This window comes from Mauremys mutica, chromosome 16 (genome assembly GCF_020497125.1).
Source record: "Mauremys mutica isolate MM-2020 ecotype Southern chromosome 16, ASM2049712v1, whole genome shotgun sequence".
In the NCBI taxonomy this organism is placed as follows: Eukaryota; Metazoa; Chordata; order Testudines; family Geoemydidae; genus Mauremys; species Mauremys mutica.
Window position 1 is genome coordinate 3,614,661 of NC_059087.1, and position 22,251 is coordinate 3,636,911.

The 22,251-nt window shown below is 58.3% G+C and overlaps 1 protein-coding gene across 1 annotated transcript in view; it reads left to right on the forward strand.

Annotated features, from left to right (window-relative positions):
* The window catches only part of TRPV4 (transient receptor potential cation channel subfamily V member 4), a 41,142-nt gene continuing 18,891 nt past the window's right edge, over positions 1-22,251 (forward strand). The window contains exons 1-2 of the mRNA XM_044990374.1: positions 1-111; positions 18,140-18,559. Coding sequence (XP_044846309.1) covers positions 18,180-18,559 — 380 coding nt within the window. The 5' untranslated portion in view covers positions 1-111; positions 18,140-18,179. The remainder of the gene's footprint in view (positions 112-18,139; positions 18,560-22,251) is intronic.

Below are 22,251 nucleotides of genomic sequence, written 5' to 3' on the forward strand. Positions count from 1 at the left end.
GGCGCCCAGTCCCGGCTCCGCGGCGCGCCCCAGAGACCCCAGCGCTCCGGGGGCAGACGGGCCGGGCCCCTTCGGCTTCAGCTGCGCCTCCGCCGGGGAAGCGAACGGAAGGTACCGGGGTCCCGTCTGCCCGAGGCGGGGGGGGGGCGGCGCGGGAGACAGAACCGAACCGTCTGCAGAGCCCAGGCCCCGCCGGGCTGCCCCGAGCTCCTGGGGCTCGGCTCCCCAGCACACACCTGGGGGACCCCCCTCCCCTGGGGCTCGGCTCCCCAGCACACACCTGGGGGACCCCCCTCCCCTGGGGCTCGGCTCCCCAGCACACCTGGGGGATCCCCCCTCCCCTGGGGCTCGGCTCCCCAGCACACACCTGGGGGACCCCCGTCCCCTGGGGCTCGGCTCCCTACCACACCTGGGGGATCCCCCCCTCCCCTGGGGCTCGGCTCCCCAGCACACCTGGGGGATCCCCCCTCTCTCCTGGGGCTTGGTTCCCTACCACACCTGGGGGATCCCCCCCTCTCCTGGGGCTCGGCTCCCCAGCACACCTGGGGGATCCCCCCCTCTCCTGGGGCTTGGCTCCCTACCACACCTGGGGGATCCCCCCCTCCCCTGGGGCTCGGCTTCCCAGCACACACCTGGGGGATCCCCCCCCTCCCCTGGGGCTCGGCTCCCCAGCACATCTGGGGGATCCCCCCCTCCCCTGGGGCTTGGCTCCCTACCACACCTGGGGGATCCCCCCCTCCCCTGGGGCTCGGCTCCCCAGCACACACCTGGGGGATCCCCCCTCTCTCCTGGGGCTTGGCTCCCTACCACACCTGGGGGATCCCCCCCTCCCCTGGGGCTCGGCTCCCGAGCACACACCTGGGGGACCCCCCTTCCCTGGGGCTCGGCTCCCCAGCACACACCTGGGGGACCCCCCTCCCCTGGGGCTCGGCTCCCCAGCACACCTGGGGGATCCCCCCTCCCCTGGGGCTCGGCTCCCCAGCACACACCTGGGGGATCCCCCCTCTCTCCTGGGGCTTGGTTCCCTACCACACCTGGGGGATCCCCCCCTCCCCTGGGGCTCGGCTCCCCAGCACACACCTGGGGGACCCCCCTCCCCTGGGGCTCGGCTCCCCAGCACACCTGGGGGATCCCCCCTCCCCTGGGGCTCGGCTCCCCAGCACACACCTGGGGGATCCCCCCCTCCCCTGGGGCTCGGCTCCCCAGCACACACCTGGGGGATCCCCCCTCTCTCCTGGGGCTTGGCTCCCTACCACACCTGGGGGATCCCCCCCTCCCCTGGGGCTCGGCTCCCCAGCACACACCTGGGGCATCCCCCCTCTTCTGGACAGGGCGCAGGGTCCAGTGCAATGGTTTCTGCCTGGCTAAGTTATATCCGTTCTTATCAGTTTAATATCTGAAATCTCTGTTGCAGATTGTCAGTGAAATAGTCTAGTGCAGGGAGTTTCCCTGCAATTCAGTCATTGGGCTGATGGGAGCAAACGCTCCATGTGCTAAAGGCGATGTCAGGGTTAGTGGGCTCCAGCACCGCTCTTGAATGCTCTTCTGTGTCACTGGGGCTCAGCACTGTCGGAAAAGCTTTTTATCTGGCATCCGTGGTGGCAGGGAACGGAAGAGCCGACTGCAGACACTGCAGTGGCCAGTGCCACCGGGCCAGAAGTTGGATTAAGGGAGGGGAATCGCTTTCGGGGGCAGTCAGGCATGTTGTGACAGGATTTGGGATGTGTGGAGGAATGGCTGCAGGCGCATTGAAACCCACAAATGCTCAGCAGGCTAAATCCACAGCGCTCTGACTGGTGACGGAGGGGAGCTCCTCTTAACCCGCCTGCCTCCATTTCACCTTCCATTGCTTTCCCTCTCCTTATGGCTGAGAATCCGGAAATTCACCCTCCCGTTCCAGCAGTCTCTCTCTGAGGCCTTATTGCAAACCTAGAGGGATCTATGTCTAATCTATCTGTCTGACTCATGTGGGCGTTTCTGATGCACCCAGCACTCTGATATCAGTGGGTCCTTCTTCACTTCTAACGGGAGTGAGTCTGTCTATCTACTATCTGTCTGTCTACCCTGCTTTTCACTTTAATATCTCAGCAGCCATTCAGACTCACCAGATTGTTTGTATGATGATAAAGTCAGTCAGGCTGGTTTCCAGAGTGTTTGTGTCACTCCGCCGGCATGTCCTATGGCTGGCGGGGGTGAATCTCCAGGGTAGATTAGGGAGCGTGCTCGTTTGGGAGCAATTTGAGCAGCAGTTTTCTTAGTTCTCTACAGGAATTGGTTGTTGAACCAATTCTTGGCATTTGTAGGCAATGCCCATAAATCTGAAGGGATCCCACTTGCTTGTCCACCCTGGGCCTTGTCGGAGACACTAGCCCAGTCCAAGGCAGGCTGTCCTATGTTAGTGACAGGGTCTCCCTCTGCCAGAGCAGCAGCCCTGGAGACTGAAGGGCATTATGTCCTCATGGGACAGGTGTAGGGCAGGCTGTGGCTTCCCCCATCACTGAGCAGAAACAGTCACTTAGCCAGGCCCTGAAGAGAGGGGAGCTCAGTATCTAGACCAGGGGTGGCCAACCTGAGCCTGAGAAGGAGCCAGAATTTACCAATGTACATTGCCAAAGAGCCACAGTAATACGTCAGCAGCCCCCCATCCGCTCCCCGGCTGAGAGTGTGTCTTCTGCTGTACAAGACACAGCAACACAACCCCTGCCTGGTACACCAGGTCAGCCCCAGAGTCGGAAATCATTGGTGATTTCCTGTGATTGGCATTGATAATTATTAGTGACTCTCCCCTGGCGTCGGCTCTCAGTGCTTCGCAGTCTGCGGTGAGATTGTCCCGCTTCTCTTGAGAGGATACATAGAAACTGGAAGTTTAAATCTTTTGTGTCAAGTGGCTCCCTCCTAAGAGGAAACACGTCTGATGGCTCATCAGAGAAGCAGCGGTTTGCGTGCCAACGACAGGAGCGACCTAGACGCTGCTAGTTCACAAGGCAGACTGCAGGCGTTGCTTTTTTTCTGCAAATGTAACTTTGGGACTGTACTAATCTGTGTGTGCCTGGGGAAATGACGGTGATTAGCGTGCATGGCCCTCCCTTCCTGCTGTGTCATGTGGCGTCAATGGCAGGTCAGTCTCCCTAGTCTCATTCTGCTCTGGTGCTTCTCACGCAGCGGGTGGGGTCCGTCGAGCCTGGGGTGCAGAGCCGGCTCTAGACCCCAGCGCGGCAAGCACGCGCGTGGGGCGGCCCTTTCCCGGGGGGGCGGCAGGCTGGGCCGGCGGACCTGCCACAGTCATGCCTGCGGGAGGTCCACCGGAGCCCCAGGACGACCGGACCTGCCGCAGGCATGACTGCGGACGGTTCGCTGGTCCCGCGGCTCGGCTGGACCTCCCGCAGGCATGACTGCGGTAGCTCCAGCGGAGCCGCCGGACCTGCGAACCGTCCGCAGCTGCGGGAGGTCCAGCTGAGCCGCGGGACCAGCAAACCGTCCGCAGTCATGCCCGCGGGAGGTCCGCGGCTCCGGGGCGCCTCCCGGGCATGACTGCTTGGGGCGGCCAAAAACGTAGAGCCGCCCCTGCTGGGGTGCCAACCACAAATTGTAACTCTGGATCCAAAATTGGAGCCTGCCTGGTGTGTGGCTTGCAGCTCCCCCAAGGTTGGTCACTCACCACCTTTCAGGCTTGATCTCAGGGGCAAACCTGCAGGCGGCATGGAGATGGCTGGATATCTGCTGGCCTGTTTGAATTTGGAGCATGCCTGGGTCAGTCAGTCTTTTTGGAAATTTAAAGCCAAGAATGGAACCCTGTTACCACCTGGCTCCATGCAAATTGCAGCCCCAGCCCCTAAGGGAAACAGAGCCTCTGACCCCACCCAATATCCCCTCTGCCAAAGGCCTGTGCAAATAAAGAGGCCTCTGAGCGTGACCTAAAGGTCAACAAACTCTGGGGACTGAGCTGCAGATCTGAGAGCCCCTCGCTGACCCGGGACTCCCAGCTGTCCTGACGTCTCGGGCAGAGAGGGGATTTCAGGTGTGTCCATACCCCGAGCTATATAGGTCAGAACGTCCCGCTGCCCGAAGGGATTGGAATCCAGAGCAGACTGCAGGGCAGAGATGTTACAGGTGCCCAGCCCAGTGAGTGGGCAGCTGCGGTTCCCAAGTGTCCATGTGCAAGGCTATTGTGGCATTCTCCTTAGGAGGTGGCAGGGCCCTGCATCACTGCAGGGAACCCCTGTCCAAGGGGAGAGGTTGCCGTCTCCTAGCCAAAGGCTAGGGTTGCCAACTTTCTAATCTCACCAAACCAAATACCCTAGCCCCACCCCTTCCCCGAGGTCCTGCCCCCTGCTCACTACATTTCCCCTCGCTCTCCCCCACCCTCACTCACTTTCACTGGCCTGGGGCAGGCGGTTGGGGTGCGGGAGGGGGTGAGGAATCTGTCTGGAGGTGCAGGCTCCAGGGTGGGGCCAGAAATGAGGGGTTCAGGGTGCGGGAGGGGGCTCTGGGCTGGGGCAGAAGGTTAAGGTTAGGAGGAGAGGAGGAGAGGTCACGGGCTCCTAGCCGAAGGCAGAGGCCCCCGTCCAGGGGAGAGGTTGCGGTCTCCTAGCCGAAGGCAGAGGCCCCCGTCCAGGGGAGAGGTTGTGGTCTCCTAGCCCAAGGCAGAGGCCCTTATCCAAGGGAGAGGTCGCGGTCTCCTAGCCCAAGGCAGAGGCCCCTGTCCAGGGAAGAGGTCGCGGTCTCCTAGCCGAAGGCAGAGGCCCCCGTCCAGGGGAGAGGTCGCGGTCGCAGTCTCCTAGCCGAAGGCAGAGGCCCCAGTACTGAGGAGAGGTCGGGTCTCCTAGCCGAAGGCAGAGGCCCCCGTACTGAGGAGAGGTCGGGTCTCCTAGCCGAAGGCAGAGGCCCCCGTACTGAGGAGAGGTCGAGGTCTCCTAGCTGATGGCACAGGCCGCCATCCAGGGGAGAGGTCACGGTCTCCTAGCCGAAGGCAGAGGCCCCAGTACTGAGGAGAGGTCGGGTCTCCTAGCTGAAGGCAGAGGCCCCGTACTGAGGAGAGGTCGGGTCTTCTAGCCGAAGGCAGAAGCCCCTGTCTAAGGGAGAGGTCGCGGTCTCCTAGACGAAGGCAGAGGCCCCCGTACTGAGGAGAGGTCACAGTCTCCTAGCTGAAGGCAGAGGCCCCTATCCAAGGGAGAGGTCCGGTCTCCTAGCCAAAGGCAGAGGCCCCCATACTGAGGCGAGGTCGGGTCTCCTAGCCGAAGGCTGGTGGAAGAGAACCATTTCTGCTATTTGGTTTCCTAACAGCAGCAGCAGCCTATTTTACAGTGTGATACCTGGGCATATTGACACCCTGGCAATCCCAAAGATATTTTACCAGCTTTAACACAATTTGTGCTGGTGGCTTGACGGATGTGGACAAGTGTCTCACCAGGAACTGGCCTAAGACCATTAACTTGCGTCACAGAGCAGCTGGGAAGGAGCTGGAGCTATAACCAAAGGAGAGGAAAGGAGACCAGGAAGACAGAGCAAGGGAAATGGGGAACTCTGAGGAGATGGAGAACGACTGATGGTGAATACAGGAGACCTATGGGGGAAAGATGGGAGCCCAAGACCTCTGGTGTGGGCTGGACACCGCCTACACTCAATGCCGGTTATGGCCCATGGAGCGATGTGTGACAGTGGTGTTCTGCGATGGTGCGGTGTGGGGGAGGTTTGAATGGCTGCACAAAGTGGTACCCAGATGTGATGGCATTAGAGGCCTTAGAAATATGCTACTTTGTAGAGCTGATACAGCATCAGGACCTGGGCCAGCCCTTCAAGCACCAGGCGTGGATGTGCCAGGACACAAGCTGGCCCCTCCGAGCAGAGCGTTCTCAAAGGTGGAATATCGATGGTGGCCACATCTCACATTTCTGTAGGACCTTTTATCCCAGAAGAGCCCAAAACCCGCTACAAACAGGCTCTAACATACAGGATCTCTGCTGAAAAGGCAGCTGCATCTGGGATGGGGCACAGCATCTATGGAGCAACACTACACAACAGCTTGGCCAGGAAGCGAAGGGGAATCCAGGATACAGTTGAAACTTCAGAGGGAGCGGCCTGTCATTGCCCAAAGTGGACTTTTGCCAGGATGCCGGGCTCAACGCCCCTCCCTGCTCTTGAAATAAAAGGGCCAGGGGATTCTTAACAGCCACAAGGGTCAGGACTTACGTCTCACGTGAAGGACAGTAGCACAGGGACATTGGTTCAGAGGGACATGTGCCACCTACCGAACCATTAACACCACTTCCAGGTTTTCCGGGGAGGTCTCCCATCCAAGCACTGGCCAAGCCTGACTTTGCTTAGGCTGCGGGAGCTGAGGAAGTCGCTGGCTGAGGTGGTCTGGTGGGAGCCCGTTACTGGAGGGTAGCAGAATAGTGGCCTTTAGCTGGAAAGGGCTGTGGCCACGGGCTGGAGGCTGCACACTCTCCAAGGAGCACAGTGCAGCTCTGTGCAGTGTTCTGGCAGCATGGCGGCACCAGCCCAGAGAACACAGGCTGTTGCTTACCCGAGCCCAGGCCTGGAGTGGTCCTGTAGCCGACAAAACTGTGCAAACTGGGCTTTGGTTATGAAAACAGGGTGACCTGCAGGGTGGGGAAATCTGGAAAAAAGACAAATAAACTAAAAGCTCAATGAAATCCAATTCATCCCCTGGCCATCACCTCATCGGGCAGCCCGCCCGCCTCTGGGATTGTTGGGGCTTCCCCACTCAATGGGGCCAGTTATAATCAGCACACAGTTTCCAAAGCAAACTTCCTCCCCGTGTCCCTACTAACAGCACCGGATCTTACCAAGCTGCCTGCATTTTCCATCATGCCGGGCATTGACTCACCTTCCGCACTTCGCTCCGCTTCAGCCATGAAAACAGACCTGTCAGCGCCGCCTTTGTTCCGTCCCATTCTCGTTCTCCTGTGCCAGGAATCGGCCGCATTACTGGGGTGCAGACCCCGGGGGAGCGGATGTTGACATTCAAATAAAAAAACGGTTGCTGCTGAAATCAAGGCCAGTGTTTCCTAAAATGTTTGTAGTGAGATTAGGGCTGGTGGAACTTTGTTTAAACACCCCTCCCCTGTGGCGTGACTTGTGGGCCTGACCCACCTGTCTCTGATCTCCTGAGCTGCAGTGACTGTGCCTAGCCTAAACACAGCTGTGTGTGTTTGCCCCACACCATGACTCAGTCTGGATGCTCATCCTCTCCAGAGCCTAGTTTTCCTGGCAGCAAACAGAGAGGCACAGAACCAGTCAGGAATCGACGTTGACAATGGGCTTGCATGGGAAAAGCCAAGTTCCCACCTAGTGAGGCTGTTCAGTTGTTTTTCTCCTTTTGGGGATTAGATCAGAGTAAGCGAAAAACAAACTCCCAGCCCATGGAGGGGCGTGTTTCTGAAGCGACACCGGCCCACATTTCGAGTGCTGTTCCAACAGGTATTCCAGTCGCTGAGGTCCTCTTGGGGAATCCTGAATGCAAATGAGTCTGCAGGGGGAATTTTGGTTGGTGCAGTGGAATTATCCCCGCTGGGATTTGACCAGTGTGCTGCGGATCACAGAGGGCATGGTGACAATTGGGACTGGGCTTGTCCAATGAAGCACCACAAGGGATCTACAAAGTAATAAATCGCAAGGGGAAGCATGGCCTAATGGTTAAAGCAAAGGACTGGGCTATTGGAGAACTGGCTTCTCTTCTTGGCTCTGGTTCTAACTCAGTGTGTGACCTCGGGCCAATCACTTCATCCCTCTGAGCCCTGAGGGTGTGTGTTCACTGGTGGCCAGCCCACGGGGGATATCCAATTGCAGTGTAGACATCCTGGCTGGCTGGAGCCCAGGCTCTGGGACCCTCACCCTCTGGGGTCCCAGAACCCAGGCTCCAGCCTCAGCCCGAACATCTACACTGGAATTTTAGAGCCCCGTAGCCTGAGCCCTGCAAGCCCGAGTCGGCTGACACGGACCAGCCACGGGTGTGTCGTTGCAGTGTAGATATGCCCCGAGTGTCCATCTGTTGAGTGCTGGTGGTGGAATGACATCCATAGATGAGGAGTGTGACACCAGGGCTAAGCAGTAAAAATCAGGGTTTGATCTGCCGGAATCTCCCTGCAGCTGGACTCAATTCCTGTGCTTGCGCTGACTGCAGCAGGCTTGCAGGAGGTTAAGTGACAGCAGAATTGGGCAGGGAGCCTGTAATCCCCACCATTGCTCCAGCCCTGCCAGCACGAAGACGTGCAGCTGCAGTTCCAAGATCTCTGCACTCAGCTGTGGTCTGGATCCCCTCCTTATATGACCCAGAACGTCAAGTCCAGGGGAACATGCCTGAGTTTGTGGGACGGGGAAAGCCAAGGGATCTATTAGTATTTCACTCTGGCAAGGGGGCTGTGAATGACCAAAGCAAACGTATAGTCACAATCTGCAGATCCACCCAGTCCCTTTAAATACCCTGTTTGTCACTGAATCTCCTCCCGTGTTACTACACAAGGAAGCCAAGAAAAGGGCCAGAGACATAAACAGCCAATTTGGAGCTGCCTGTCGTTCTGCTCTCACATCTGTCCTCCTGCCGCTGTCATCAGCGTGGGTGGGGCGAGCAGCACATTTACAGCAACGTGGGACCACATGGGACGCAACAAACCATGCCCTGCGGTCTCCTCCACACGCCCGGCGCACAGAGGGGCCCTCCTGGTCTGTTTCCAGCCTGCCTTGGCTCCCTCGAGATGGGGCAGAATGTGGGGCTGGGGTGCAGAAGCAGAATCAGTAGCTCTCCGGCCTGATCGGGACTTAGCTCTGTGGGATCGGCTCCTCCCAAGTCAGGAGGTTCATGTGTAGAAGAGAAAGAAACCACTTGTCATAGTAATAAAGATTTCTACGGTGCCTCCTGCCCAAGGCTTTCTGGACTTGACACGCTTGAATCAATAAAATATACAATAAAAGCTTTCTCGTCCATGTACTGAACACAAACGCTGCCCAGCGCTGTCTGCCTGAGCTATTACTGGGTTTAGATGCTCGTGCCAGTCCATGCCAAACTGACTGGAGCTTCCTGCCAGTTCTGATGGGGTTGAGTGGCTGAGGTCGGTGTGCCCGGTTGATTTGAGTGCGTGGAATCGACATTCCATGTTCTGCTTGGTCTTGGGCAGGGAGATGGGTCTCTGGGTGAGATGCCCCTGGCAGATTTTCAGCTGCCAGGCTTCGCTCTCTCTTTGGCAGAGTAGCTTTGCTCGCTCGCTGTCAGCCTGTGTCAGTTGGGGGCTGGGCCCTTGGAGTGACTTTAGCCCATCTCTAAGCTGGACTCTGGACACTCTTTGAAATTCCTGATTGTTTCTAATGAACTCCTGCCTTTCTACCAGCATGGTGCCTTCTGCCTGCCTCACGCACTCCGGCCTGGCTGCATGCTCCTCTCCCTGATTCCAGTCCCCCTCCTTCTCCCGATCCTTCAGCTGTCCGACCCATCCCCTCGCCGAGACTTCCACTGCATTTCACCCCAAGCCAGCAGCACTCATCCTCCTCCCACAGCACTCCCAACCAAGCACCAGCCAGGCCTGCTGCGTGGTCCTGGGCCTGGAGCCCCTGTCCTGTTACCCCATCCACTCCCTTGGTTTTCTTCCCAATGGTGTTTATTGAGAGCCTGGTCCTCCCAATGCTTCTCACTGGCCATAGCACTTGCTGCCCTGAGTATTGCTCAGCAGAGTGCCCCGTGCCTGGCACACACAGCCAGTGCCGCTGGCTAGCAGGCCAGGGGATGTCACTCACTGGAAGCCGACACTGGTGCAGGGATGGGACGTGCCGGATGTGGATGCTTTGTTTTGAATCGCGCCACCTGCCGCTCCTGTGCGACTCTGGCCCGTCACGGCCCCGTCACAGAGGACTCTTCAGTCTCATGCCTGCCTCTGCTCTGCTGCTTCTGGGAAGGTCATTTCCATGGAAGGACCTAGCCCCTACGGCATCCCATTGCAGCAGCTTGTCCCATTGCAGCAGCTTCCCCGTGGAAAGTTTCCTGACTTTCAGTGTTGGAGAGGCCTCTGTGTACCCGACCCCGGGGTGTACATAACAATGTGATCTGTTCTCCCCCGGGGTGGGTGCAGCTATATTAATGGGACATGTGATACCCCTGGGCGGGGGAGATACAAACGGGGTGATTAAATAACAAAGGCCTGTAAAGCAAAGGCTGCCTGGGCATCCCTTCCCTCCTCCCACTGTGTGTGAGAAGAAAGAGGAACCCGAGAAAGGCCATGTGGGGTCAGTGCATCTGGAGCCAGTTTGTTAAACCTCACACTGAGCCATGAGCACTGAGGTCACTGGCCCTGGCATGCAGCGCCCAGATCACTATCTCCTTCCTGTGCCCCAGGGCATTTCGGAAGGGCTGAGACATGCAGCGACTGAGTCACTCAGAGCGGGTGCGGCGGTGGGTTCACATTGCATGACCTTGTGCTGGGGCAGCGATACTCAGACCTTGGGGGTTCAGGGGCCAAGTAAGGGATCAGCATTACCCAAAGGAGCCTCATTCATGGGAATTCACTGTTTCATTTACTATAGTGCTGTAGATTCCTAGTTACACAGCATGACGGGGCAAATATTTAGTTTATATCTATATATTATTCTCACAGTAAATAAGTTAATAACTTAATTGGTTAATTTTTAAAAGCATCCTGATCGGCTAATAGCTTAGGTTGGTTAATAATTAAATCACCCCGTGTTTTAATATCACGGGCTGCAAAGGAGACACACCAGCAAACCATGTGCAGCTCTCACGCCTCCTTCTGAGCATCGCTGTGTTGGGGTGTCGTGGAGAGGCCTGGCACTGCTGGGCCAGCATCAGGACATGTATCAGCCACCTTGTGATGAACTCGCTTTGGGGTCCGGGCTGCAAAGTGTCACTTAGACTCTGTTAGTAGCTGAGGTCCCACCCACACGGCTCATGGGATCTGGGATCGCCCTGACCATACTGGGAAGATCCCAGGGATGTTGGGTTGGGTGACATCCCTCGGGCTGCGTGCCCCCGGCACCTAAACGGGTGGACAGAGGGTAAGCAGCCATTCATGAGAGCACATGAGACTTTCACAAGCTCCTGACAGACTGGAGAGCCATTGGCTTGCAAACATCTGGCGCCATGGTTCATAAAACCAAGGGGTCGTGGCTGGGTGTCTGGGGCCGGGGATCTGCCTCACCTCTTCCAGTCAGGCCAGGCTTTGAGGAGCTGAAAATGAGCAAAAGAGCTGAAAGACATAGAGTCCCCGCCATCCCCCAAATGCCATCCTGCCCTGGGATGGTGGGGAGGGCTAGTTCCCAGCTAACACTCAGCCATCAAGACACCAGTGCTTTAAACTAGGACCCATCCCACGAAAGGGTGTGAAAGACTCTTCCAGGAGCCCTGGGGAGGAGGAGGCTAATGTGGTGGGCGGGCTCACTGGGAGAGAGCTGGAAACATGGCCCGCATGTGGCAGCATGCAGGGACCCTGCCCACCGAGGGCTTGAGCCATCTCCCAAGTATATCCATGGGAAAACTCCCATTGGCTTCCCCGGGAGCAGGAGGGGCTATAAAGACAAACAGCTTCTCACAGCCCCCTCCCCACCAGAGCACTCCCCCCCCCATCACCCTCCTCCCCCTGCTCCATTAACCAAAAGCAGGATGGGGACAATGGATCCAGTCTCTGCCGTCTTGCTGCCTGTGTCACGGGGTTCCCAACACGACAGGCTCCTCGTTCACTGGTACTCCTCTCCCAGGGTATTTAAGGCACTTTCCTGGGGTGGTTTTAGTGTCTCTTTGTAATCAGGGTTAGAGGGCAGCGTGGGTCAATGGCTAGGGCTCGAGACTGGGACTCGGGAGACCTGGGCTCTGGCCTCACCTCTGCCATGGACTGTCTGAGATGCCTCTGCTCTCCATACAGTGGAGAAGAGGATGCGGACCTGCCTTTGTAGCATGCATGAGGAGCCATCTGTGGGTGCGGATCAGCTGGTGGGACCTGTTCTTGTTGGTCTCCTTTTGAGATGTACCAAGACCCATCTGCAGGATTCGGCACAATCCTTGGCAGGCCCGGACGCTTCTGTCTTGGCAGGTTGTTTTCCCTAAGCCCAGCCATGAACTGTCCTGTACCAGCCCCCTCCATCTGCCAGGCCGAGTGACTATGTGACCGGGAGGCAGATCATCGTGTTCAGTCTCTGCTGCGGGTCCGCTAGAAGTTTAGTCTGTTTCCCTCTGTACGCGCCACCCTCTCTCGTCCCTGGAGGGGAGCAGGAACTTCTGCTGCCACGGTGCACTTGGAGATCAGGGATAACGCGCCCTGCCCACTCTGCATAGCACATTACTGCCAGCCCTAAAGGTTCACCCAGTGTGAGTCCCAGCCCAGAAATCATGAGATTAGCCCCGAAATCCTGGGGTTTGTGATTATTGAACTGCCTCTCTGCAGCTGTGTGTGCCAATCCAGGCTCGCCCAGCGTACGGTGGGTCTAGCCCCTGCTGCGGGAGCTCTCACTGCCACCTGACGGCATGGAGCTTCCAGCTTCTCCCCAGACCCAGCATTGTCAGTCATTAATTCTGTGCCCCCATCCCGCCCGTCCTCCATGCCAGCTTCTCATTTTGCCCCCCCAGCCCTCACGTCAGTTCCCTCCAGGCATCAAGTTCTCCTGTCAGTTCTGCCCTCGACATCAGTTCTATGCCCTGAGCTCAGGGTCCCATTGTGCCAGGCTCTGTCCAAACACACTCCAGGCTCCTCCTTCTCCTACCCAAAACCTTGAGGGGGGAGCTTTGGCATGCCTCAGCCAGAATCCTGTACCTGGAGGAAACCTTGAGAGTTGGCCGCATCGATCACGTCCCTGTGAAAGCCAGACCATGGGAACTCCAGACCTTCCATCCCAGCTGCCCAGGGTGCTGGCTGCATGCAGTGAGTGGGGCCAGAGGAACTTCTCCGGGTCCCTTCCCCACAGTTCTCAGATCCCCTTTAAACAACCGGATAGGATGAAAGACCCTGAGAACCATGGCACAACTGCCTTGCTATGGAGAGAGCCCCAGGCTGTGGGCTCCTTTCAGGAGGGGGCAGGGAGCTGCTGGCCTAGGGCTGATGGGGCAGGATTCTCTCCTTAAAAACTAGGGGAGGTGGTTGTGCTTGTTTCCGGGAATGCTGGGCAGCCCTGGGGAATGGAATCCTCCCTCTGCCGTGGCACAGGTACGATCCAGGCAGCAGCAAGGCTCCCACCCCCGCAGGCTCCTGCTGGAGGGATGCTCAGGAGATTAGGCTGCCTGGAGCATACAGCTGTAAAATCTGCCATGGAATTTTACTGTGTGTTTAAATTAACCCTTGGAGTGCTGGCAATTTCCAGGCTGCTGCCAGCTGAGCGCCGGCGGGAGCCTGTGTCTGTAGCTGTTCATATCGAAAGCCCAACAGGGCTAGACCCTGAGCACTTGGGCTATTGCTTTCTGCCCTGTGTCTCTGCCTGGCGTTTACACTTGGCCGGGGTGGGACTCCCTCCTGGAGCAGCTTTGCTAGACCCCTAGGGCTGCTTTGTTGCCTTTGTTACCCTGGGTTGTATTTGCCACTAAGTCTTTAGTCTCCGTGACATAACTGATAGTCGGCTACCCCGCAGAACGGCACATCCCCTGAATCTGGAGAAGCAGATGGCAGGGCCCATGGATGTTGGCTTTGCCCTGGGCTGGAGGCTTGTCTGAAGAGGTGAGGGCTATTTGGGCTTTGCCTGTCAGGGTCTTGTTTTATGTTGTGCTTTTTGTACGGCACCGTAGATGCTTTGGTTGGAATTTTCAAAGGAGCCTAGGGAAGTTAGGCACCTCCAGTAAATGTCAGGAGAGAGGTTCCTTTGAAAATCTGCCCCATTGTCAATAGCCTGAATACCACTAAGTCTGCAGAGGGTTCACCAAGGGGTTAATGCTGTGACTGAGCTATGTTAGCAAACCGGTGTGGAATTTGTCAGGCAGGATTTTTTTGTGGTGCTGCTACACGGAAGGGAACCAGGGAGTGATTAGCCTGATGACAGAAGCTAACTTACCCTCTATCTCCTGGGGCTTTACGAGTCTGTGCTGACTGCTGCCTTTCCAGCCAGGAGGGAGGCATTGGGCTCTGTCTTGTATCCCTGTGTTGGGGAAGCAGCGTGGTCTAGTGGCTAGAACAGTGCATTGGAAGAGTTGGGTTCTAGTCCTGGTTCTGCCACTGGCCTGCTGGGGTAAATTGCTGCCCCTCTCTGTGCCTCAGTTTCTCAATCTGCAAAGTAGGGCTAATGATAGTGACCTCCTTTGTAAAGTTCTTTGAGATCTATGGCTGAGAAGCACGAGATAAGAGCTATGTATTATTATTGTTATTCAGTGGAAGCTGGAGATCTGCCCTCTGAGGCAGTGTCTAAACGGGACTCTCCCATCATCGCACTGGTGTGCACTAGGGCGGACACATTGGTATGCCCGTGTCTGTGATGTTTGACCCTGCTCAGAGCAGGTCTAGCTGACCTGCAGGTTAAACATGGGTATCACCTGTGCCCTGGCTGCTCTAGCGCCCCCGACTGCTTGGTACCACCACTGGAGCTGCACCAGCGGGAGACCTCCCGAAAGAGGCTAAGGTAAATGTGCCTCAGAGGAGACTCTGGTGTGACAGTCCTGGCGCCATCACTGGGAGGGCTGAGTCACCATGGTGATAAACCTGGGGAAATGTCAACGAGAGGAAACCAGATCTGAAGACGGGACAAAGACACCTCTGTGTGGGCGAGCGGGGAGGGCAGCCAGAGACAGTCATTCAGAGGCCAGCTCAGGGCCCTGGGAGCTCTGGCTTCTATTTCTGACCTGTGGGGATGGGTGACCTTGGGCACTGGCTCCCCATCGGAATAGTGGTGACCAGGCTCCGGGGGCGTTGCGGCGTGAAATCACATTGTTCATCTCCGTGTGTAAAGCGCCGAATGCCTGCAGGGCTCCAGCTAGCGCTCGGAAGTGCTGAGAGACCCGCCGGAGGTTGGGGCTTTGCGTCTGCTCGCGATCAGCCCTTCTTCCAAGCGGTTGGCTCTGCAGAGGTGGCCTGGACCCCATATTGCTCGGTCAGCTGGGGGACCTTGAGCCTTTCCCGCGGGGTCTGGCACGCCTCTCGCCCGCCCTTCCAGCATAGGAAGAGCAGAGGTAGCACCGGAAGGGGAAGAGTGGGGCAGCGAACTACTTGGGACTTCCCCACCCCTTTGGGCTTGGCTCGTTTGTCGCTGCTTTGGGAATCCAGAGTTGTTCTGCCCGTGTTGTCTCTGGGTGAGAGGGTGGGATGCAGGGAACAGAGGCTGGACACTGGACTGGGAGCCAGGACACTTGGGTGCTAATCTTGGCTCCCTAGGTGACCTTGGACTGGGCACATCCCCTCTCTGGGCCTCAGTTTCCCATCTGTAGAAAGGGGATAATGACACCGCCTCCCCCCTTTGTAAAGCACTCCCATAGGAATGAAAAGCCCCTCTCTACAAGCCAGGTTTCTCCAGCTCCACAAGGCCTGCTCAGCGCTTCACGCCTGGCCAGGGGTGCCTGCAAAACCCAAGATCCCAGCGGAGTGACAGACTAACCGCATGGAGAGGAGGCCGCACAATATGGACGAGCCCCACCAAGGCAAATGCTGAGGCTGGGTTGCTCCCTGGAGTCAGGACCTCCCTTGAGAGGGAGATGAACGGGGTGGTGTGGAAGGGGCCATGGGGGCGGCTAGGAGAATGGCCTGGCTGACCCCAGAGAGAGGAGCAGGAGGAGACGGGGGTGGGTACGGAGCTGGGCAGGGCCTTCAAAGTGAAGAGGAGACTGAGCGTGGCGTGCATGAAGCTACGTAAGGCAGGACAAACGGCGCTCCAGGATGGTGACTCTCTGGCTCCGTTCTCCTTGCTCTTTCCTTCCTCCCCATCCCGGGACCATGGGCCCTGGCCACACGGGGCATGCGTGCTGCCCCAGCCCGGCAGGGAGAGGGGATGCTGGGATAATTCCAGACACCAGAGTGGGGCCAGAGGGGAGACGCTGAATTTCCGATGACACGGCAGCAGGATTGCTGTGCCACTGAAACCTGCTGGCTCTCTAGTAATGACACGCTACATAATTAGAAGCAAACGTTCCAGTCCGAGGCCTGGAGAGCAAAGCCCCACATTAGGGCTTGTTATACAAAGCTACAACCAAGTAGAAAATGACATGTTCCCAGGCTGCTTTTTCTGTCCTCCCAGAGCTGTCTGTCAACAACAGCACAGACACCGACACCTTGGCTCCCATCGCTGGCTGTGGCTTAGGACTTGCTGGTTATTTCTTTTGCAAATTTTCCTGTGCACCAAAATAAATCAGGGCCGTGGATTTGAATTCCAGCTGCAGGACAATCCGCACTCAGGTCCCTCCCCCGCCACGGAGCCCTCGTTTGGATCCCCTCCCCCATCCCATTGCAAGCCTCCATCTCGGAGTCTGATTGAAACAGATTCTCTGTTGCCCCTCAGTTGTGTCGCCAATTCCACCTGTGCAGTGCGAGCGTGAAACACTAGGGGGCAGCATCTCACCCAGCTCTGCTCTGGTGTAACTGCACACAGGAGGGGCAGGGTGACCGTGAATTGGGCCCGGGAAGCCGGGTCCTCCCCTTGCCTACACCTGGGAAAACTGGGAATGTCGCCACTGAAGTCAGCGGAGCAGCAGGGGTGTGAAACCAGCATGAGACTAGAATCGGACCCTTGGCATTCACACTCATGCCAGCCCTCTGGTGAGCCCGCTCTGTGGGGTCCCGCGAATGGCACAGGGCCAGCCCAGCCTGCTGGGCCAGGGCGGCAGCTTCTGCCTCTCTCCTGCTGCCCCGGATCCACTGCCTTGTGTTGCTTTTAGCCAGGCCCTGGGTGTTTATTGGAGGGGGGTTGGGGTGGCTGGTCGGTATTTATAGGGCTGGAGAAAGAAGAGCCTGTTCTCTCCCCTGCACTGGGCCGTGCCCAACAAAACCACATCTGGGCAAGGCAGGGCTGCGGCAGGGCTCGCCTCTGTCATTACAGCAGCGCTTTGAAACACGAAGCCAGCAGCCGATTGGATCCCACACACATCTGCAGATATGAGGGGACCCGGCTGGCGCAGCCACCACCACGGCATGGACTCGCTAGCTGCCTGCCCGTCCGGCCCTGCATCCCGGGGGCCCTGGCTCCGAGAGCAGGGGAAGCACATTTCCTGAATGTGCGGGAGAAGTGAGACGCGGGGAGTTTGTGATCTCCCTGAGCACGGAGGGACTCAACCCCGGTGCAGGGAGTCCCTCGACTAGGAGCACTGGGGTGAGAACTGGGAACTGGCTAGGAGCGATCCCTCCTGCCAGCGAGATCCAGGAAGCTATTGCAAGATCCCAGCAGGCAAAGGTGTGAGGGGAGTGGGGGCCGTGTGATCTGACGTGTGCTGCTCACCCTGTCTGCTGGGTTATTCTGTTTTAGGAGGGTTTGAGTCGATTTGGTCCACCCCCACCCCCTGGGAGATCCTGTTCCTCTTCGAGGCCATGTAAGGGGGTGTCTACACTGCAAAGGGGGGTGAGCGTACCTGTGTTAGCATTACTCTAGCTAGCGCAGGTAACAATAGCAGAGTAGTGTCTGTACTGCAAAGGGGGTGAGCGTACCTGTGTTAGCATTACACTAGCTAGCGCAGGTAACAATAGCAGAGTAGATCTGGTGGCAAGGGCTTCAGCGCAGGCAGGCAGCCCATGGGTTCTGTGGCCGCCTTGTACCGGGGCCACTAGCCCGCGCTGCCATCTTTGTGCTCCTGTTGTTACCCGTGCTGGCTAGTTCCGGGGTGCTCTTATCTGCAGGGCAATCCCCCCTTCCCTTGCAGTGTAGTGGGACCCCAAATCCACTCACTGGCTTTCTGCCCGGGCACATGGACAGTCCCCCCTCTGGCCTTGCCCCTTCCTTTCCCTCTGACGCAGGGAGGCTCGGCAGAGACCCCCCCACCGGCCTGCTGCTCTTTGGGGCGCTCTGGTGCTTCGGCCCAAGCTGTGGCCCAGAGCTGGGAGGCCTGGGATTCCTGCCCCCGCAGTGAGCGGAGCTGAGCAGGGGCGGAGGAGGGTCTGGCCTGGCTTTGTGCGTCTCTGGCTGGGAGGGTTTGTTGCGTAGGACGTCTCTCTTACCCTGCACACACACGCCCCTTCCCACCCCACCATGTCATTTCTCATGCTCTCACCCACCCCTTCTCTTCCAGGCACACAGGGAGGAGTCGGGGCCCTTCCAAAGCGGGCGGCATGGCGGACTCCGACGACCCTCCCCGGCTCCACGTTGGGGAGGCCGGCGAGGCCCAAGGCGAAGAGGGCTCCCCTCAGAATGATGCTTTCCCGCTCTCGTCTCTGGCCAACCTGTTTGAGAACGAGGATGGCCCCTGCCCCGCTGAGGCGGCCCGGCTCCCCCCCGGCTCAGGGGACAGCAAGCAGCAAAACCTGCGTATGAAATTCCACGGGGCCTTCAAAAAGGGCGTTCCCAACCCCAAGGACCTGCTGGACTCCACCATCTACGAGTCCTCTGTCGTCCCGGGGCCCAAGAAAGCCCCCATGGACTCGCTTTTCGATTACGGCACATACCGCCAGCACCCCAACGAGAACAAGCGCTGGCGGAAGAAGATCGGGGAGTGAGTATGGCACCCCCGTCCCCTACGGGCAGCATGTCTGCTTACGCTGCCGCCTCTCCATGCCAAGGGCTGTGCGGGGCATCCAGCCATGAGATGCCAGCCGGGGTCAGGGTAGAGCTGGCTGGGGAAGGAGGGCGGAATTGTGAATTGCTGTTTTAATTTCAAATGGTTTTACCTGCTCTAGAGGTGGCTGGAAAAAGGGGGCATTTTTTGAGCAAATTTTATCCAAAATTTTCCCATTTATTTTTCAAATTTTGGAATTTCCAAATGCAACGCTTCCTCAAAGGTTTGAAAAATATCAGCCGCCTCTAGCTTGGGGCATTTGCCTTTCCCACCTCACAGCCCAGCATCTCTCTGGGCCAAGCCAGAAAATGTCACATCCACAAACATCGCAGAGTTTGTGAGCCTTTTTCCCCCTGATGTTTTGCTGGGGAGATCTTTGTGCTCCTGTTTCTATTATTTTCGGTGCTCAGGTTGCCTACCGAGCTATGTTGCTTTTATTTTAATGCTACTTACAAAAAAAATCCACATTTTTGTTGGAAATATTTGGAACTGTTTGCTGTGGATATGAACCTTCTTTGAAATATTTGCAGTGAAAACTATTTCTCTGAGCTGCTAGGATTGCAGGAAGCAAACGCACTAAGAGGGAGGGACGTGGAGAGGCAGGATGGGGTCGCTACCTTTGATGCCACAGTCCCAGCGCTCAGCAAGGGCATTTTGACCAACCTGGTAATTTCTCACAGGTGTCAGCTAGTAACAGTAAGGAGCATGTCAAGCACCGGGCAGCTGCATGTGGGAGCAGGCTCTGCAGTGCTCCTGTTGAATGTGCCTTTTAACACCACCTGCTTGTGTCTGGTTGAACGTTTTCCATGGTCACTTGCAAAGAAGAGGGGCACTGGGGTTACAGGGATGCCAGCTTCCTAAAGGCGCCTTGCTGGGAGCTGGACAATAGCCAGGCCCCTCCGACCTGGCCCCAAGCAAACCTCTGCCACCCGAGGGCAGTGCAGGCGGGGCAGGCCGCAGAGCGAAGGGGCTCCCCCGGGGGAGAAGGTAGCAATGAGCTGTGCAGACCGCCCAGGAGGTGGTAAGGCTGTTGCAGCAGGACTGGGAAGCTCCAAAAGCCCAAGGGACGATCAGAGCCAGGGAGATTTCCCCTCCCCTCTGTCCCAAGCAGGAGGAGTAGCTGGGATGCCCTTGGGTGCCCATCAGTGCACTGCCTCTACCAGCCGGTGGTAGCTGCTGAGACACATGACGCGCTCCCTTCCTGGCGCTCCAGGCTGGTGTTAGGGGCGCTGGACCTGCCTGAGCTGTCCCTCGAGTAAGGATGAGATGAGCCCTGATACTGGGGGGTGGAACCCCAGTGCCTAGACCAAAATGGGCTGGAGCCGCGGTCTGGAACGGACCTTGAACCCCGGCGCAGGCCGGCGGGAGATCACGTTGAGCTAGATCTGGGGGCTGCGAGCGAGCGAGCAGCGGGATGGGGGGAGGCCAGCGGGAGCAGGGAGCAGGGCTGTGTGGAACTGTCCCCTGGGCGAGCCGCGTTGGAGGGTGGTGCAGACAGCCTGGCCTGGGAGGTACTGGCACTCGCCAGGGCTGCCGGCTGCCAATTCCCCTCTCGCGCGCTCCCCTGAAAGAGGGCTCTGTGCTGGGCCGTCTCACTCTGCCTTGTGCAGCCTGGCTCTCCTCGCTGGGTGTGGCCAACCGGGCTCCGGCATGAATGGGCTTTTCAAGGAGTGCTCCCCGCCCGCTCCCTGCCAGGCTGGGCCAGGAAATGCTCCCGGGGGACAGGGAGGCCCAGCCCGCCCCAGAACAGGCAGCAGGGCACAATGCACCGGTCTGTCCTGGAGAAACTCCCTGCGCCGTGGGGCTGGCCAAGCCATGGGCTGGAGAGACTCCGGCTCCGCTCCCCGGGGCTCCCTGCGCTCGTTCAGACAGCATGACGCAGCTCCTGCCCTGCTGGCGTCCTGCACCCACTGTGCTTCCCGGCGCGATGGCCACACAGGAGCCCTCAGGTGCTGAGGACTGACGGGGACCCAGGACTGCTTAGTGCAATGGGACTGGGGGCAGGACCCAGGGTTCTGGTCCCCGCTCTGGGAGGCAGTGTCCCCCCATGCTCAGGCTGTCTGTCAGATCCCTTCCTTCTGTCTTCTCCACTGCCCCCTTCTGTGGCCTGGGGCCAATCCCACACCTCCGTCCCCACGTGGTCTGTAGCAAAGGGATGACAACACTCCCCCCGCAGATCCTAGGGTGAAAGGGGCTAGGAGATGGGGGGCATTGCCCAGGCCAGAGAACAAGTGAAGCGGGGAAGGGGAGGGCGGGGATCGGAGGGGAAGAGACGCTCCCAGCTGGTTTAGCAGGCACTGGCTGGAGAGCTGCCATTGTGCATGGTGCTGTACTGCGCACAGAGGCAGACGCCGCTCTTGCAGAAGCTGAGAACGAATTGCCTCCCGCTTCCCTCCCCCGCCCTGGTTCCTGTATATGTGTGGGGTGCGGGGGATCCCGGACTGTCCGTAGCAGCCAAGGTCCCGAGCCCCACAGCAGCCACGTGTGCGGAGTAGCATTTGGGGCCGTTGCTCTAGGATAGGGGCATGCGCCTGGATGACCCTGTGACACAGTCACCTGCCTTAGATGGTGCTGGGGTTCTCCCCCTCCCCTGCCTGCCTGAATCACTTCCATTCCCAAGGGCTGGGGGTCCGCGGCAGAGGCCAGTGCTCGGAGGGGTGTGTGTGTTCATGTGGCCCCCACGGGCACGGTGTGGCACCTATATTGACTGTCCCTCCCCCCCGGGTATCGCTGTCCCCCACCAGCACTGCAGGGACATTAGCTACAACTGAAATCGGACCGGCAGGTCTGAAGGCCCCATCCTGCCCCCCCCGGAGCGTGGCCTCTCACTTCCATGGGGGCAGGACCAAAAGCTCGTGGACATTCTCCGGTGGGATCTGGCCTGGGTGGGGTCCGTGGACGAAGTCTAGCTGCCAACTGAACCCAGATGCCACTCCCCCACTGTCCCCTGAAGATGGTCTGAGCTTTGCAACCTGGGTGCTGGGCCCCCGGCAGCCAGGCTAGGACTCGTCCCCAGAGCTTGGAGCAGCCTTGCAGAGGAGGACGCTTCCCCTTGTTCCTGTGGGAAGCTCTTTGGGGCTGGGAGTGGGGCGGATTTGTTTGTAAAGCGCCATGCCAAGGTTTTCATTGATAGCAACAATCTGGTGATCTGCTAGGGAGGTTCTCCTGGCGTTTAGCCACCCTTTCCCTTCCCACATATCCCCCCGTCACTCTTATTCCTGGCCCCTTATGCCACCCAAATGGTCCCTCCCAAATAGCTGGGTTGTTTGCTTGTAACCTACCAGGAAGTGCAAGCAAGGGCTGCTCATGTTTCTGAGGCTGGAACCCAGCCAGGCCGGGGCCGGGGCACGGGTGAGGTTAGCTCTTTGTTTGGGTTCTTGTGCCGGCAGCACTGCCTGGGCCGATCCAGCCCTGCGCACCCCCTGGGGTGGGCAAGCCCATTCCATTGCACAAAGGTCCTGGGTCGCTCCTCGCAGGGCCAGGTAGAAATTCCTTTAATGACGCCTTGTTCTGTAAGTGGCTGATTCGAGGGAGAAGCCTCGTTCAGGCTGCGCTTTCCCCTCCGCCTAGGCCTGGTGCTAAGCTGAGACTGGTTTGTTTAGATGTAATTAGCTGAGACAACAGAGGTG